General features: G+C 43.5%; 1 protein-coding gene across 1 annotated transcript in view; it reads right to left on the bottom strand.

The window, feature by feature from the left end:
* The window catches only part of HMBOX1 (homeobox containing 1), an 81,254-nt gene that overhangs the window by 42,691 nt on the left and 21,863 nt on the right, over positions 1-16,700 (bottom strand). Inside the window, exons 3-4 of the mRNA XM_065401160.1 lie at positions 15,319-15,404; positions 8,008-8,118 (exon numbers count right to left, since the gene is read on the bottom strand). Of these exons, the coding sequence (XP_065257232.1) occupies positions 8,008-8,118; positions 15,319-15,404 (197 nt within the window). The remainder of the gene's footprint in view (positions 1-8,007; positions 8,119-15,318; positions 15,405-16,700) is intronic.

Genomic DNA, 16,700 nt, shown 5'->3' with positions numbered 1-16,700 from the left:
TGTTTCAGAAAAGTATCTGACGGGCACAGCCCTTCAAACACAGAATTAATGGGTCAGCAAGAGTGGGGAAATGCTAGCCCCCCCCCCCCTCAGTGTCTTACCAACAAACCTCCCCCTGACCAGGAGCTGGGAGAGCAGAGGCTCTCTCCACCTGCTCATAAGCAGGCAATTGGTTAGCAGTGCTCTCTCAGAAATCAGATAAAAATCAAAGAGGGCATTTCAGTGATGCTTAGCATCAAGGTAACAGCTGCAGAGTAATGATATTATGTTAGTGTGTCTAAAATGTTTCTTAGGTAAAGGAGAAAAAAAAGAATAATTTTTTTAGAGCATAAATCTGCTTCCATGTAAATCAGGCGTTGATGCATTTACTTACTGAGTATAAAATGCCTTATTTTTTTGTTTTGTTTTGGGTAGTGATAGCCTTGGTGGGTCAATTCACCCATTTCTCTTTTCCATGGGACAAGATCAGTAAGAGCAGCATCCTGAAGTTGGCAGACACTGGAGAAATGTTTTGAGAACTGGGGATGAATATAGGCTACCACCTCAACACATGCACATGAGAGCTGGCACAAGGAAAACCACACGGGAGCATCGGGTGCTTGGATCTCAACTGGTGATAGGGGAAGTACTGTTCAGCATAAGCACTGCTGGCATGATCTTTGGTGAAGGAATCGGAGAGAGTTTCTCCTCTGAGACCTTTGGTTACTTGTTCTTTTAACCTGCTGCCTCAAAGCATCACTCTGATGTTCTGCCCACCCAGCTCTGCTTCTATAGTTTCTCTAAAACAAAGGCGTAGCATGCCATTTGTTCCATGCTAAGGGCCAGATTCTTCAATTATACCAATGCACCTCTGCATGCAGATCTAGTTTACCTGGACAGTGATGGGTGTATACAAAAGCCTATGACAGATCACAAGATCTGGCCCTAAACAGCAGATTTTTAAAAGAAGGGATACTGCTATGTTTTTGGCTGAGTAGAGCCACAACGTTGGGAAGCAATTAAGTAAAAGCTCTGAGAACTGTGCCTTGGTATATACATCAAAAGGTGAGGCACTCTGTACGTGAAGAGAGATAAATCGTGTGGGGAAGCCCTATTCATAGAGCATATAGGACTAGCATCTCCTACCGTCATCCAATGCCAGATGTGACCTTGCAATGAAATGGATGGGACTAAATCGTTCCCTGGAAGGACCACGTCTAGATATCAGGGAGGAGTTCAGTCTCCATCGCCCTTTCAGTGTTTGGCCTTTGTGCTGAAATTGCCAGCTAGGTTACCAGTTTATTTGTTGTTCCCTTTCCCCTAATCTCCATCTTCTTGTGTGTCTGTCCTTAGACTGAGAACTCCTGGGGGCAGGGACCATGTCCTCTTTCCACAGAGTTTAAAACCAGAAAGAACAACTGGATTATCGGTTCTGACCGCCTGTAAATTTCACCCTGATACCCTTATGCTGAGCCCAATGACTTTAGTTAGATTAAAGAATTTCAGTCCTCAAGAGACTAAACTATTCCATGCCACTGGCAGAGAACAAGAGAGACCAATGTGTCACCAATGTCTGGGGTTCCAGCAACAGTAAGGAATTGATTAGGTGAGAGATGCCCAGATGATCCTAGCAGGCAATCTATGCCCTATGCTGCAGAGAAAGGCAAAATGCCCTTAAAGTTCCTGACAATTTGACCTGGGGGAAATATCCTTCCTGAGCCCAACTTTGGTGATCAGTTTGACCCTGAGCATGTGAGCAAGACAGGCCAGCCAGGTACCTAGGAAAGAGGACTCTCTGTACCACCTAAGAGTACTTATTCACTCTCTCTCTCGTCCTGTCTCTAGCTAGGGCTAACCTCAGATGCTTCAGAGGAAGGCGAACACCAATCCCCGCCCCCATGCCCCAAGAATACATCTGGACAACTGTGCACCTGGGAAAAAGATTCCTTCCTGACCACTAGCTGAAGGCTTGCAGTGTGAGATCTGATGATAGTCATTGTCTTAATTGAGAGGTGCAAGTGTTCTGAGCGTGTTGAGGACCATGCTGAGTTTCCTGTTCTCTCCATGAAGGAAGGGAATGACTAGGGGGATCTGTAGATTCACAGACTCCAAGGCCAGAAGGGACTAGCACAACCATCCAGCCGAACCCTTCCCCACCCTCACAGGTGGTAGAATTTCTCCAAGAAGCTGGATTAAAGCATATCTTGTAGGCTAGGTATACATTGCAGCTCAGAGGTGTAATACCCAGCTCAGATAGACATACACACGCTAGCTCGAAAGCTAGTGCACTATACGTAGCAATGTGGCTGCAGCAGCATGGGCTAGCCACCCAAGTACAACCCCATCCAAGACCCCAGGTACTTATTCAGGCAGCTAACGAGAGCTGCCGCCAAGGCCATGCTGTTACTTTTAGTGTGCTAGTGTGAGCAGAGCTCGTGCGTGTATGTCTACCTGGGCTGGGAATGTCCCATCCCAGCTGCAGTGCAGACGTACCCGTAGAAAGATATCCAATCTTGTTTTAAAAAGATTAAGTGCGGGTGAGTCCACCACCTTCATTGCAAAGCTGTTCCAATGTTCAATTAGCATCACTGCTAGGAAACTGCATCTCATTTCAAGGCTGAATTTGTCTAACTTCAACTTCCAGCCACTGGCTCTTGTTTTGCCTTTGTCAACAAGATTGAAAAGCCCCTTCTATCGGATGCCTTTCCCATGTGTAAGAACCTAGACACAATGATCACATCACCTCTCCACCTTTCCTTTGACAAGCTGAATAAGTTAAGCTCCTTAAGCCTCATGTCGAGGAGCTGGAAAACAAGCTTTACGATAGTTTTTGTGGCCCTCCTTTGAACGCTCCTGCGTATTTCCAAACCTTCTTGAAGTCTGGACACCAGAACTGGACACAGTGATCCAGTAACTGTCTTTGAGTGTTTGGAGCAGAGGTAGCCAACCTGAGCCTGAGAAGGGGCCAGAATTTACCAATGTACATTGCCGAAGAGCCACAGTAATACGGCAGCAGCCCCCCATCAGCTCTCCCCCGCCGCTCCCAGAACCTCCCACCCACCGGCAGCCCCGCTGATCAGCGCCTCCCCCTCCCTCCCCGCACCTCCTGATCAGCTGTTTCGTGGCGTGCAGGAGGCTCGGGGGGGGGGGGAGGTGGAGGAACAAGGGCATGGCAGGCTCAGGGGAGGGGGCAGGAAGGGTTGGAGTGGGGGCAGGGCCTCTGGCAGAGCCAGGGGTTGAGCAGTGAGCATCCCCTGGCACATTGGAAAGTTGGCGCCTGTAGCTCCAGCCCCGGAGTTGGTGCCTATACAAGGAGCCGTATATTAACTTCTGAAGAGCCGCATGTGGCTCCGGAGCCCCAGCTTGGCCTCCCCTGGTTTGGAGAGTACTCAATGCAACCCTAGTGCTACGCTAAAGAAACAATAACATTTTTAAAAGTGCCAAGCATGATGGTTTTTCCAGTGTGGACACAGGCTCATTGGGACCTGCCCTGAACCCATCTCATTTCACAGGCCACTGACTTCTTATCACGTGATAACTACTTTTGGTCATTACTGAGCTGGGCTGGATTTGAAACTGCAACCTAGACAGTGAAAGACTCCCTGCAATTTAACAGACAAGCAGGGGACTGGACTCGATGACCTCTCGAGGTCCCTTCCAGTCCTAGAATCTATGAATCTATGAATCTCTCATTTAGGTACAAGCTCTTCAGCGCAGGGATCTGTTTTCTGTGAAACGCTTAGCACACTTGATGCACTATTAAAGAACAATTATACCATTGCCACCCCAATACAAAGCTCCTGGGATAGCCAGCATCTTACTTTTTCATAAGCTTTTCTTTTAGAGCCAGACAAGGGCTCCCATGGCATTAAAATGATGGAAAATGCTACATGTTGCTGACAACTGCCTCTCTTCAACCTGGCAGCACACCTTGTCCAAGATGACTATTACTGCCTTCCTATTAATTAATTGGCAGGAAGAAAAAAAAAAACCCAACAGCTGAAATGTGGGCAATCAGACCCCACATTGTAGTCTTAACACACCATTTCTACAACCTGCCTGGCTCTGTCACAGCCCAAACAGAGAGAAGATGCCAAGGTTACTAAGCCATGAACATCTCACATTGCCCCCTGCTCCCAACCAATCTATTAAGGCCAACCTTAATTTTTTTATTTCCAAACATGGGTCTGAGAAGATTTGTTAGAACAATGCAAGACTTCACTGATGCAGTAATGCTTAAATTTGGTTCCAAAACACATTTATAAAGTGCCAAACAGGTGCTCAGCCCTCCACAAAACATGACATGGTCCCTGCCCCCAAAATGCCCCATCTCAATAAAAAAGTATCGCTGTTAATTAGATTAAATGAAAGACATTCCAATGTCAACTGATCTTAATATTTTGCACTGATTATTTCTTTACACAAAATCTGCCATCACCCACATCTGCAACTGCTTCCATAAAGAAAAACACAAGTGCTAACACATAAAATGACCTGTCAGTTTTGCAGCATTATCATTAACTCCAATGTCCTCTCCTCCAGAAAACCACTGATCATCAAGTTGGGAGCAAGATTATTATATATATACCTCTACCCCGATAGAACGCTGTCCTCGGGAGCCAAAAAAATCTTACCGCGTTATAGGTGAAACCGCGTTATATCGAACTTGCTTTCATCCGCCAGAGCGCGCAGCCCCGCCCCCCCCAGGAGCGCTGCTTTACCGCGTTATATCCGAATTAGTGTTATATCGGGTCGCATTATATCGGGGTAGAGGTGTATTATATTATTGCGTCAGAGTTAAAACATTTCCCATAACTAGTTTTCTTTCATAATAAACTAGTTTATCTGAGGCTGTCTGAACAACAGTAACAAGCAAAGACAATAGAAAGATGTAGAGACTATCCACGGAGAAAAACTAAACAGCAAAGAACACATACCAAAGGCCAGACAAAGCTGGGAGCCAACAAAAGCTTTGGAGGAGCTGAGCCCGCTTCTGTATTAATAGTGGCAAACAGTACAAAATCTTGTTGTTCTAAGGCTTCAGAACACAAAATTGCTAGATTAGCAGATGCAGGACTCTATGTGAGTGATTTAAAGCATAACCCACCTATGTAGCACTGCTATATAACTAAAAAGAAGTGTCTCATTTTTTGCTGTATTTATATTTCTTTTCTGTCTCTGTCTTATAGTAGCATCTAGAGACTCTATCATCATATTGGTGCCGTACACACATATAGTAAGAGACAGTCCCTTCCCTGAAAAGCTTACAGTCTAGATAGACAAGTCAGACAAAGGAAGTATTATCCCCACTTTACAGATGGGAATGGAGGCACAGAGAGTTTAAATGACTTGCCCAAGGTCACACAGCAAGTGTGCGAGAGCCAGGGGCTGAGCCCACATCTCATGAGTCCAGTGTCCTTAACCATAAAACCATCCTTCCTCTTGAGGTCCCAGGTTGATTTTATCTACCTTCCTGGCCCTTCAAAACTGTACAAGAAGGGAGTGTCTTTTTCAATGTTACTCAGCTGAATTCAGCCTGAGAGATTCCAAAAAGGGACAGGTCTGTAGATATAAATTTACCTAAATAAGAATTAAGCTGAGAAGGAGAAACTAGCTCCCATGCCCCACTGTCACCAAAGAACTCCCAATTCCCAATGTGACACCACAGCTCAGAGTAAACGAGTCACAGAAGGGAAAGGAATACAGTTGTCTTTCCAGCTGCTGGCATTGTAGGGGAGACAGGAAGAAGAAAAACAGACAAAACGAAGCATGCCTCTCTGTAGAAAGTTAGAAAACAGAAAAGGCACATGCTGATAATTTAATCTTGTGAGTTCTTCGGAAAAAGGGCCGTGTTTTACTGAATGGTCGTACAGCACCAAGCACAACGTACGTTTCTTCAGGCAGGAACCATATCTCTGTCTGTATGACGTATTCACCATTAGCACTCAACCAATATATATTAATTATCCACTGGCTGGCCAGTCTGGACTCTAATACAATCGGTTGCGTGGCAACAGTTCAAAGCAGCGGATTGTCCTAAAAAAATTTCAAAAATCCCCTCGAGTAGAAAATTCGAACAGCTATGGTAAAACAAAGGTTTTTCCAAGTCTTTCTAAGTAAATTGAATGTTCTATTGGTCCTAAAGGGAATTTAAAGGCATCAATGCAATCCCTTGGCATAGGTAAGTGTCACTTTGTCTTTACAGTACTTGAAAAGGCTGTGTAAGGTCCCTTATGAAAAACCAAAATTAAAAAACCTCAGTCAGCGGCTGTTGAAGAAAATCTCTCCCATGCCAATACAAAAAGAAAAGAAAAACAACAACAGACAAGTCCTCAGCCAGTCAGACAGTGAAGTAGAACTTTAGAGTTTAACATCAATTCATTTTGATTTAAATTGGTATGTTCTCATCAGAAATCAGTTCTGAGGAGTGAAAAGACACATAGGAAGATATGGGGGAGGGAGGTGTCACTGCTGAGTTTAACAAAGACTCTCTTAGCGTGGCCCAGAACACACACTCACAAACAACCCCAGGCAATACTATAGCAGAAGGATCTATAAGGTTATAGGAAACAAATCTAAGCAGCAGTTTCAATCTTCAGGAGAGGCCGTATCCTGTTTCTCAGCTCTTTCCAAAAGCTCCAGTCCTCTTTTCCTGTCAGTTTTTGGGCCATATCTTCTGTCAAAGGGGAATTTCTGGGAACTATTCCACGCGGTGGAACCGGAGAATCTGAAGGCAGCTGATGCTAAAACTTGTTCCCAGTAACCTTACAGATCTTTAGACAGTGCCAATTGTAACATCAACAGGGATTGTAAAATTGGTGTTCCTCACCAATCACAGCAAACTGTCAGCACCTCCCTCCCCTGGGCGCATTCACTCTCTGAACAGCATTTCCAGATGCTTGAGAGAAAGGACAAAACTCAGAACTGTGTTTGTCTGAACCTAGCTGACCTTAAATTAAAGTATTCCTGGACCAATTAATGTATGAAGCCTCTTTATGTGCAGTTTACACACACAGCACTGGTTTTCAGAATCTGGTTTTACTTAACAGAACTCAGACTTTTGGAGCAAAGTTCACAATAGACAGACACTGAGTTTTGACTCCCTTTAAATCAATTACATTTCAAAGGGAAGACAGCTGGCACAGGGTGGGTATAAGCAGGCTTCAGATTAAACAAAGGAAAATTGAGGCTGATTAGTATCAAGGTGGTAGCCAAGGACTGTGGGATTGTCTGTCAAAAGGGAGTAATGGAAGCCTGGGTCAAGCAAGAAACTACAAGGAAGAATCCTGCAAGGGGACAGACTAGATGATAACTTCACAAGTAACACTTCCATCCCTTGTTTCTCATTTTCTACACCCACAATTGAGTTAGAACAATGGAGAACTTTACTTTTCCTCTTTATATCTGAACTCTCTTTTGATTTTTCAGAGGAGAAACAAGCAGGCTTTGCAAGACAAATCTTGACACCATCATATCCCAACCACAGGTTCAGGGCATCATCCAAAACCCATGAAAGTCTACTGAAAGACTGCCATTGATTTTAAGGCGCTCTGGATAGGTCCTTAAACTTCCTATTGTTAGTTTATATGACACAGCTATTTTTAATGCCATGGCAAGTTTCCTTCTCTTGATCCAACAGAGCTTATCTTTTATTTATATTGAGAGGCTGGGTGTAAATTTAAAGCCAAGCTGATCATACCTCCAGCAGAGACTACATAGTCCCACACTTTCAGAGGGTGTGAAAATGAGTCAAGCAACCAAGAAACAGGCCAGAGCTGAACAGCTGGAGCGGCAGTGCTCTGGGTCACTTGCTATAACCAAAAGTTTACGCTTAAAAGCAGTTCTATTCACAAGTAGACTTAGCCCCATTCCTCCCCTTTCCAAAAAGTCACTCAGTTACGGGATGCCACCTCTTGGAAGATGCTTCCGTACAGCAAGGTGAAGCGAACAATCAGTGCCACTCGCAAACATGACCCAGGGTTTATTGCAGAAATAAAACCTTAGCTTGTTTTGTTTTCTTTTGTTTACCAGGGTTTGTCTTCTCAAGCTGGTACCATCTGTAAAATGCCCTTTTCTTTTGTTCACTCAGGTCTGACCCCTGCTGCAACAGCCAATGAGAGATCCGGCTCTGGCTGATACCTACAAGAAAGAAAGAAAGAGAGAGAAAGAGAGAGAGAGAGCGCTTTTGTTCTATTTAAATTTTGAATGGATTCAGTGCTAGTGAAAGGTACTGACTTAAGAGGCCCAGAAACTGAAAGCTAATATTTTATACATAGAAAAGGTACACGTTTCAAGCCTCCCCCACAGCGTCCCACCAGTGTACCTCAACTTTTGTCCTTTATTATTTTTGACCTGACTCAGACTCCATACCCATGGCAGGCAGCGTAGTCCAGCAGTTAGTGGAAAGTTCACCAGACTTTGGAGTGAGGAGATCGGGGTTCTATTCCTACCTCGGCCACTGACTCTCATGACATGACTTTGAGGAAATCATAACATCGAGGTGCCTCAGTTTGCCATCCTTAAAATGGGAATATTGGTACTTACCCGTCATTGTAAAGTGCTTCGAGATCTACAGACGAAGAAGGTTATTAAAGTGATTATGATGATAAAATGCTTGCGGTGCATGCGGAGCTCAACAATAAGGTGAAAGTAGAACAGCAGTTTGTGATATACAGATATTAGTCCAACAGAAAATGAAGTCATTCACCGCCAAATCATATCTCATAGGCCAGAAATAAAACCAAACCCAGCTGTCAGATGATAAACCGCTTCCAAACACTATTTACCTGGGCTGGATTAGACCCTGTGACCTAGAGGTGAAAAGTTCCATCTCTCTAAGAGAAATTTAAATCAGACTTACATAAAAATAGTAAGAGGAGAAAATTTCCCAGAAGCTGAATATATTTTTTCAGAGTGAAGTGGAATGCAGGATCAACGTCCACATTTCATCCATAACACTGAAGGACAAATTAATTAGGACACAAACCAAAACTAACCAGTTTCACAAGTAAAGAAACAGGACTCGAAACCCACTCGGATGAGAATCACATACTCATTCGTGATCACTACAAGCTATTCCAAGAACTTTATAATTCAGCGTTCAAATGGCTGAAGCAGAAGGCTAACAGAAGGGGCAAAGGAAATGCCAAGGGTGCATTCTCAAGAAGGCTGTTCAGCCATTAGAAAGGGTTAACATACAAACTCTCTTGGGGATTAAAGTTTTAGGAGGTGCTCACAGTAACAATATATTGCTAAACACCACCTGTGCCAACTCTGTTTAGAGTTATAATACACAACACGAAGGTTGCTTTTCATGAGGTACTCACACCTACCTCTCCCATCTTGTGATCTCATGATCATATTTAACTTATGAGAAATAGGCCCCTGGAGTTTTACATTTTTTCTAATAAGGGATTTTTTCCTAACATGTATTTTTGAGTTAAACAAAGATACTAATAACGTTTCAGAATGATTCAAAATCTCAGGGGAGTCCAATTCATATGGGCTAACTCCAACTAGGTTTTCAAAAATCATAGTTATGTTCCTAACTAGCCTGCATTATATATAATTCTAGAGCTACTAAATTTCATTTGTCCTGCAGGAAAAGGGTGGGTTTGGTTTTTTAAACAGGAACTCCTTTGTGTTCAACAGAAATCCTCGTGCAAGGATGCGGGAGAGAAATTGAAGGCTCCATGAGTATATTCTGACTGGCTTGCTGCAGGCAGGACTGTATGCTTTTATTGTATATCCATTTTGTATTCCCAACCAACCTCTCTCAGGGACTGCCTCTGCCCTATCTATCTATCAAAGATGGTGCAAACAGCTGAGGCAGTCCCACTTAGTCATCCCTGAGATTGAAATCATGTCAACTGGAAGCATGTGCTCAGTAAAGGGACCTGGTTCTGAAACCTGTCTCCTTTGGTGTTCCATCACAGTCCGTATCAGGCCACTTTTTGAGCACAGTGCTACATGCCTTAAGTGTTTGGCCTCTCGGGTGTGGTTTCTCAGTTGGATGAGTTTTGTCTGTTGATGGGTGAGGGTAGCATTAGTTTATTACCTGGTTTCTAAGTACTGTGGTCTGCCTTTAATTATGTAATAAAAATATTGTGTGTACAGCTCTTTGGTAACAAAGTAGGATATAAAAGCAAAGTATCAGATACTACAGTTAAGGATACAGAACGTATTTTCATAATAATATATTGGGGCATCCACGCTTTGCCCGAGAGGCTGCACTGGCAACTTGCTACACTTGTTTTGTATAAAATAGTACAGATTGCAGCTACCTAATACACTAGTGCTGCCTGCAAACGTTAATGGTAACCTGGTCCAGTGGTTGAAGCAAAGGAGTGAGAGCCAGGAAATTGGGATTCTATTCCCAGCTTCACTACTGACTCATTGTGGTCTTTGGTACGTCACTCTGCAGTCAATCCCTTTCAGTAGAACGGAGCTTTGTACAGGATCTTGAAATGCACAGATCAGAACAGTGCTCTTCTACAAATTCTATGCACACTACGGCAGGTTCAAACATAACATGCTCTGTAATGACTACTGCATCCCAGGACCTGCACTTCAGAATGTTGTGGGCTGCATCTCATCTATATCAATACACTAACTCCAAGTAATCACTCCTGTTGAGAATCAGACCCTTTTCTCTCTGTCCACATAGCTAAAATTCTTGTGCAGGCCTCATATCCCAGTCTCTGTGGTTTCCCCAACACCCACATCACCCTCAACCCTCCCATCTCCAGCCCATACAAAATGCAGCTGCTAAGATCATCTTCCTCGCTCACTGTTTCGATCAGTCAACTTTTTTGAGTTCTCCATAGGTTCCCCTTTTTCTACCGCATCACTTTCAAACTTCTTGTGATCACTTTCCTCCCCAGCTCTTCATCTATCTTTGTCAGTTCAGATCGGATGCTCTCTGGGGCAAATATTGTAGTTTCCACTGTTAGAAAAATGCTAGCACATTTTGGATGCTAATGCAAATTAAATAATACTTTGTATTTATGAAATGCTAACTAAGGCTACTGGGAATTTTTCCTCTGAAATATACAAATTTGACTTGTCCGTTTTTATTATTTGTATCATGATCAAGTCTAGAGGTCCCAACACTGTACATACTACACAAGCAAGAGATGATTTCTGCCTCAAAGACTTTACAGCCTAAATAGACAAGTAGTATTATACTCACTTTACAGTTGGGACACTGAGGCAGGCAGAGTGCGACTTGCCCAACATCACACACAAAGTGAGTGACAGAGCCAGGAATTGAACCTAGATCTCTTGAGTCCCAATGTAGGGCCTTAACCACAACTCCATCCTTCTGTTATTTATTTTTAATGATGTCCTCGTAGCAAAAACAAATAACAAAAAAGATTCTTTGATTGTGATAACTGTTTCTAGTTCCTAAAAATTTGGTTTTATACAGTGGACTCACCAGAGCACTAGGAAAGGGATGCTTCTCAATCCAACACCAGTACCATCCAGTTACATAGCTTCTAATCCTGCTATTTCAGGAAATTACATTGGCAGGAAAAAACTGCTGCCAAAGGCAAATTCACGAAGGTAATTATCTGGAGCATCTAATATCCGGCTGTCTGGAAAAAATCTCTCAGACCGACCCATGGCTCATGAGGAAGACCTAGGTCCTTTGGTCTCTGGGCCAACAAGCCAGGAGTACTGTACATCACGATGAGGGCACTCAGCTTTGTCATAGAAAACTCCGGGGGGAGAGGCAGTCACAAAAGAGCCATGGCAAATTCTGATAAGTTTGACATTTTAATGAATATTTGTCACTTGCCTGCAATTCTGTCCCCCTTCCTGCTCCTCTCCATGCTCCCACTTTGCCCCTGCCCTTTCTTTCTGCCAGGTCTTTTCCCAGACACACTCCCCATGGCAGGTTCCAGTTCAGAGATGATGATGATGAGGATGATAACTCAGAGATATTTCCCTAGACTGCACTGCTCCTTGGGCCACGTCCCCCAAGCAGATGATTTGGAAGAAAATTTCCCTCCCACATGCCAAAGAGGCAGCAAAAACCAACACCAGGAGAAGGCAGGCAGAGAGAATCGCTACTCTAGTGTGTTCAATGCATACCTGCTCACAACCCTGGAGACTGCTGCTCACACAAGCCCCTAATAACTGTTTTTCCCCTTCCTCTCACAGATGGGTGCGTTCATCCTCTGTGGCTGTCATTTTTTTTTTAATGTACCTTGCAAAAAAGTATATAGAAGCACCTGGAAACGATGGGATTTGGACAGTGCTTAATTTGTAATGAGAGAGGTGCAGGGGCTCAACAATTAGGTGCCGAGACTCAAGCAGTTTTTTTACTTTCATAACTGACACAGCAAGCCCAGAGATGCCTACAATAGTCCTGTGACTCCCTCTTGGGTCGGGACCCCCAGTTTGAGAAATGCTGCCCTAGTACCTATAACTATTTGGTTCAGGGGCAAATTTTCAGTGCTTATCACAACAGATTTAATACGTGACCCTCTCCGTTATTGTTAATGGGGATTTGGCATCTCATTCACCGCATGCAATGCTGAAAACCTACCCTTGAAGGGAGTAAAGCTGCAACTATGTTAAAGGAGTTTCAAACAACAAGATGGGAAATTCAGCAGGAACTATTATTAGCTCCTGTTTATACTGTCATTTTTCTTATCAGTAGAAGATTATTTATACAGCTCCCAACCCAAGAGCTTCTTGTTTATCTTATTACAGAAACCATTAAAGAAAGTTGCTATAAAAAGCAGCTTCTGTATTTAGTACAAGCGCTAGTAAATGTTCTGCTGGGTTTTGCTCCTTATCAATCGTTTCTTTATTTCCTAGTCACCATTTCATAATTTCCTTTGCCATTTTTCACTCTGTTCTCTTCTGACACTACAGAAAACTTCACTGTGTGCCTTCCTCATTTACTACTCCATGTCAGTTTTATTATTTGATCACTTCATAAATTTATGGTCATTAAAAAAACAAAACAAAACTAAGTTGGGGGAATATGGTTCAGATTGAAAGGCCTACATTGTACTACCTCAACAACGGAATTCAACATTCAGCTACAATTATATATTTTTTCTCTCCCCTCCTTTTCCCACCATCCCCCTCACCAACAATGGAGAAATAAAAGGAAAAAAGTCATCGCTTGCTACTGCAGATGCATAGTAAACAGTGTATTTTTTTTGGTATGGTGCCTTTTGTACGAACTCTATCCCAAAACACTTCACAAAAATTAAACAGGATCCCAACAAGGGCAGTTGGGACCAAGGGTCAGAGCAAATGTGAGGCTGGGAGAAGTGGAGGAATTTGCAGTCAGGTTCCATGGCAGGGTCAACACCGAAGGTTGGAGTCCAAGCGAAGTTTCAGGGTATGGGTGAGGAGACAAAGTCCAAGGCAAGTCAAGGTCAGAGCAGGGAGCAGAAATTATTATGGCAACTGCAGAAGATCCACACTGTTGCCTGGATACTTCCTGGAATGCCCCTTGGGTCTGTATAGGATGGGGAGCCAATGGGGAACCATTAGGCTGCTGCTTGTCAGACCCCTTGAGACGGGACTGCCCATGGTCTGTGTCCACAGCAGGATGTTGGGCTATAGAACACAAGCTGGTGACAGCTGCTGCTGAGTAGCATCATGGAGATGTCAGCAGCATGGCAGCTCTACAGACCTGGGTTCTAGACCTACGGGGGGGGGAGGTAGGTAGCACAAATAGCTGCAGTGGAGGTAAGATTAGGCAAGGGAAAAGGAGGTTTTCAGAGGAGATTTTAAATGGGATGGAGGGAGACAGGAAAATAGTTCCAAATGGCAGAAGATTGAGCAGAGAAGGCTCTCGCATCAAGAACGGTAAAATTATGTGACGAGATGGGGAAGAAAAAAAGGGGGCCTATTGCTGGCAAGTAGAAGGAGATAAAGAGTCATATCCTCAGCTGGTGCAAATCAATTTACACCAGCTATGCTGAGTTACATGAGCATAGGTCAAGATCTGTGATTTGAAATTGACACATCTACCACACAGCTAACAGTCACTCACTCATGTGCTCATCCCTAACAACCCACTTGTAGAATACCCTTTTTAGGAGAGACGGGGGAGTTAAAAGTTTACACCTGGAATCCTGAAGCAATGTCCTTCAATAGAGCTGCACTGTCCACATTAGCATTTTCTTTAAAGGCCTAACCGACTGGCAATGCCTGCAGGTAAAGCTATAGGGGAGGGGTTCATACATGAGGTAGTCTTTTCTGGTCAAACTGGGATTTATAACAAGAGGGCCAGAAATATGCCTAATTTTGGAAAGATCCAAGGACTGTGTCTTGTTTCTTTTCCTTTCCTCGCAGCATCTGCCTTTGTAAACTGAGAGTGGGTGCACCGGAAGAGGTGGCACACTGCCCAAGCATTTGTTCACTCTCTTTTCACATGGGGGAGAGATGGAAAAGAGCTAGAACACCATCTAGCTCTTCTGTAATAAGACCATTTCCCCATCAGTGCAGGATCATTTCCTACAAGGCAATTTCCTAGAACTTCTCCTCGCACAATAGTTTGGCGCTTCTAGTCACATTTTCTTTCTTAATTATCTGACTATTTCAAGATGTCTATTCAGGCATGGTTCTAAAAATAAATAAATAAATAAAGGTCAGGAAGAGTAAGTTGTATGTTTTGTCTCCAGTTGTACTTCTGATTCTGCTACCAACTCTTTGTATGGCCTTGGCCAAGCCACTTAAACCTCTCTGCAAAGAATTAATCCACATATGTACAGTGCGTTGCAAACAGAGTGTTGTGTAGAGGTCTAAATAGTTTTATGGAGGTCTGCTCACTCATCCCTAATGCCAATGGAGAAAAAGAGGGAAAGAGGAAGAAATATGGTACTTTCCCCTTTGAAACAAGATTAGAGTTAATATGGCCACTCCCTCACCCCTCAATCTGCCTTTTATTATTATTAGCGACTCAAGGACAAGTGGACAAACTCTCACAATCAGTCTGCTAAGTGCACTGATGCCAGCCATGGATACATTCCCAGATATATATTTGTGTCTATACATTTGCCACACGTAATAGCGTAACTTCAGAATAAAAGAAAACGGTTTTAGTTTTAAGATGGGAACTCTGCGCTTATTGCAATGCTGTAAAATAAAATTTGCTAGAAAAAGCCACACACAAAAAGTGATTCACTTGGGAAGTTCCATGATGTGCGGGACAATGGGTCTTAAATCAAAGGCATACATTATCATGACTAAGCTGACAGATCTGCACTGCAATGCAGAAAGCCAAGCAATATTCCAACATCTGCACTAGCACACACAGGCAGCTAGACACGGGACCCAAAATGAATAAAGGGCTCTTCAAGCTCTTACCTGTTACCTGTGCAACAACTGCTTGGGAAATCCTCCGATTGGCAAGAAAGGCTTTGATTTCCTCCTTTATCACGCTGCTGTCCCTCCTACCAAAACAAAACAACAACAAAACGAGAGAGACAGACAGGCCAAAGGGCACTCTGAAGATGTAAAATGGTTTTGTTTCCTTTGCTTAAGGGTGGGGGCCTCTGCCTGGGGGGGGGGGAGGGGGAGAGACAGGCAAAATAGCTCACCAGTGGACACTTCTTTTAATGAGTGTCATGTTTGATCAAAGCATCCCAGCAGGCGGATGGATGACTCATAGCCTATATAATTCATAGTAGGTCTAGGGCTGCCATATGGAATGTACAAAGTTTCATTACACAGGGATGAATAAATCTCTCACACCAGCATTAAAACTCAGTCATAAAATGAAGCACAAAAAATAAAAGATAGCAGGGTCTGCATGGTTGGCTCCACAAATGAGGATATCGACAAGCCCTCTCAAACAACAGGGCTGAAGGAAGGAAAAGAGATTTTGCAACCTCCACCCCAACAACCTCCCTCGCCCCCAAAAGCATGGTGCGTGGGTGCACTGAATGAAGGAATACCCGTCAGCGTTATATCCCTAGTTTTTCTGGAAGGATTATTTTTAAAAAGTGTGGAGAGATGGTACAGAAGGGACTGAATAATTATGCTAAAAGGAAAAGAGTTTACTGGTTTCATAGGGGCTGTAATGTGCAGCAAGCTTAAACTGCAGTAAACAAACGCCTGTGCCTGTGAAATTCAGAATCAGTTTTGTTTGGCTTTTAAAAATCAGGTAGGGTTTATTCCTGGGTAACGTATTTTTTCTTTGGCTTTTTCTGAGCAGGGTTCGGTGATCAAAACTGTAATGTGAACAGCCTAGACTTGGAAAGTGTGAGTAAAACACAAAAACTGAGGGTTCATCATCTCTTCTACGCCCAACCCTCACCCTCCACACAAGAAAACATGGGACATCTCAACTTGAACAAGCACCAAACACTATCTGGGGCATCATGCTCATGAACCCCCAATCTGACAACAGGTAGATTTCAGCAAAAGGAGCGCCTGCCTACTGCTACACTCAACTCTTTCAGATTCCCCACTACGCTGAGCCCAAGAGCATGACTAACCACCTCCTTTGTGTTCTTCCCACTGATTTCTGTGCCTCCTTGACCTGCCACCACACCTTCACTTGGTCCCTCCTTAAAACTCATGTCCTCCAGGGGTCTGCGAGCCCCAGTCCAATATTTGCCAAGTATACATGAGAAAACATACCACTCCAAAACAACCAATAAATCATAAAATACAAAAAAAAAACCCAGAATTTAAAAGACACATGCTAAATTTCCCCACTCATTCTGCCTCTTGCTGGAGCCATG

Source organism: Emys orbicularis, chromosome 3, assembly GCF_028017835.1.
Source record: "Emys orbicularis isolate rEmyOrb1 chromosome 3, rEmyOrb1.hap1, whole genome shotgun sequence".
NCBI lineage: Eukaryota > Metazoa > Chordata > Testudines > Emydidae > Emys > Emys orbicularis.
The sequence above is the reverse complement of the archived record's forward strand: the minus strand, read 5'-3'. Positions and strand labels throughout refer to the sequence as shown.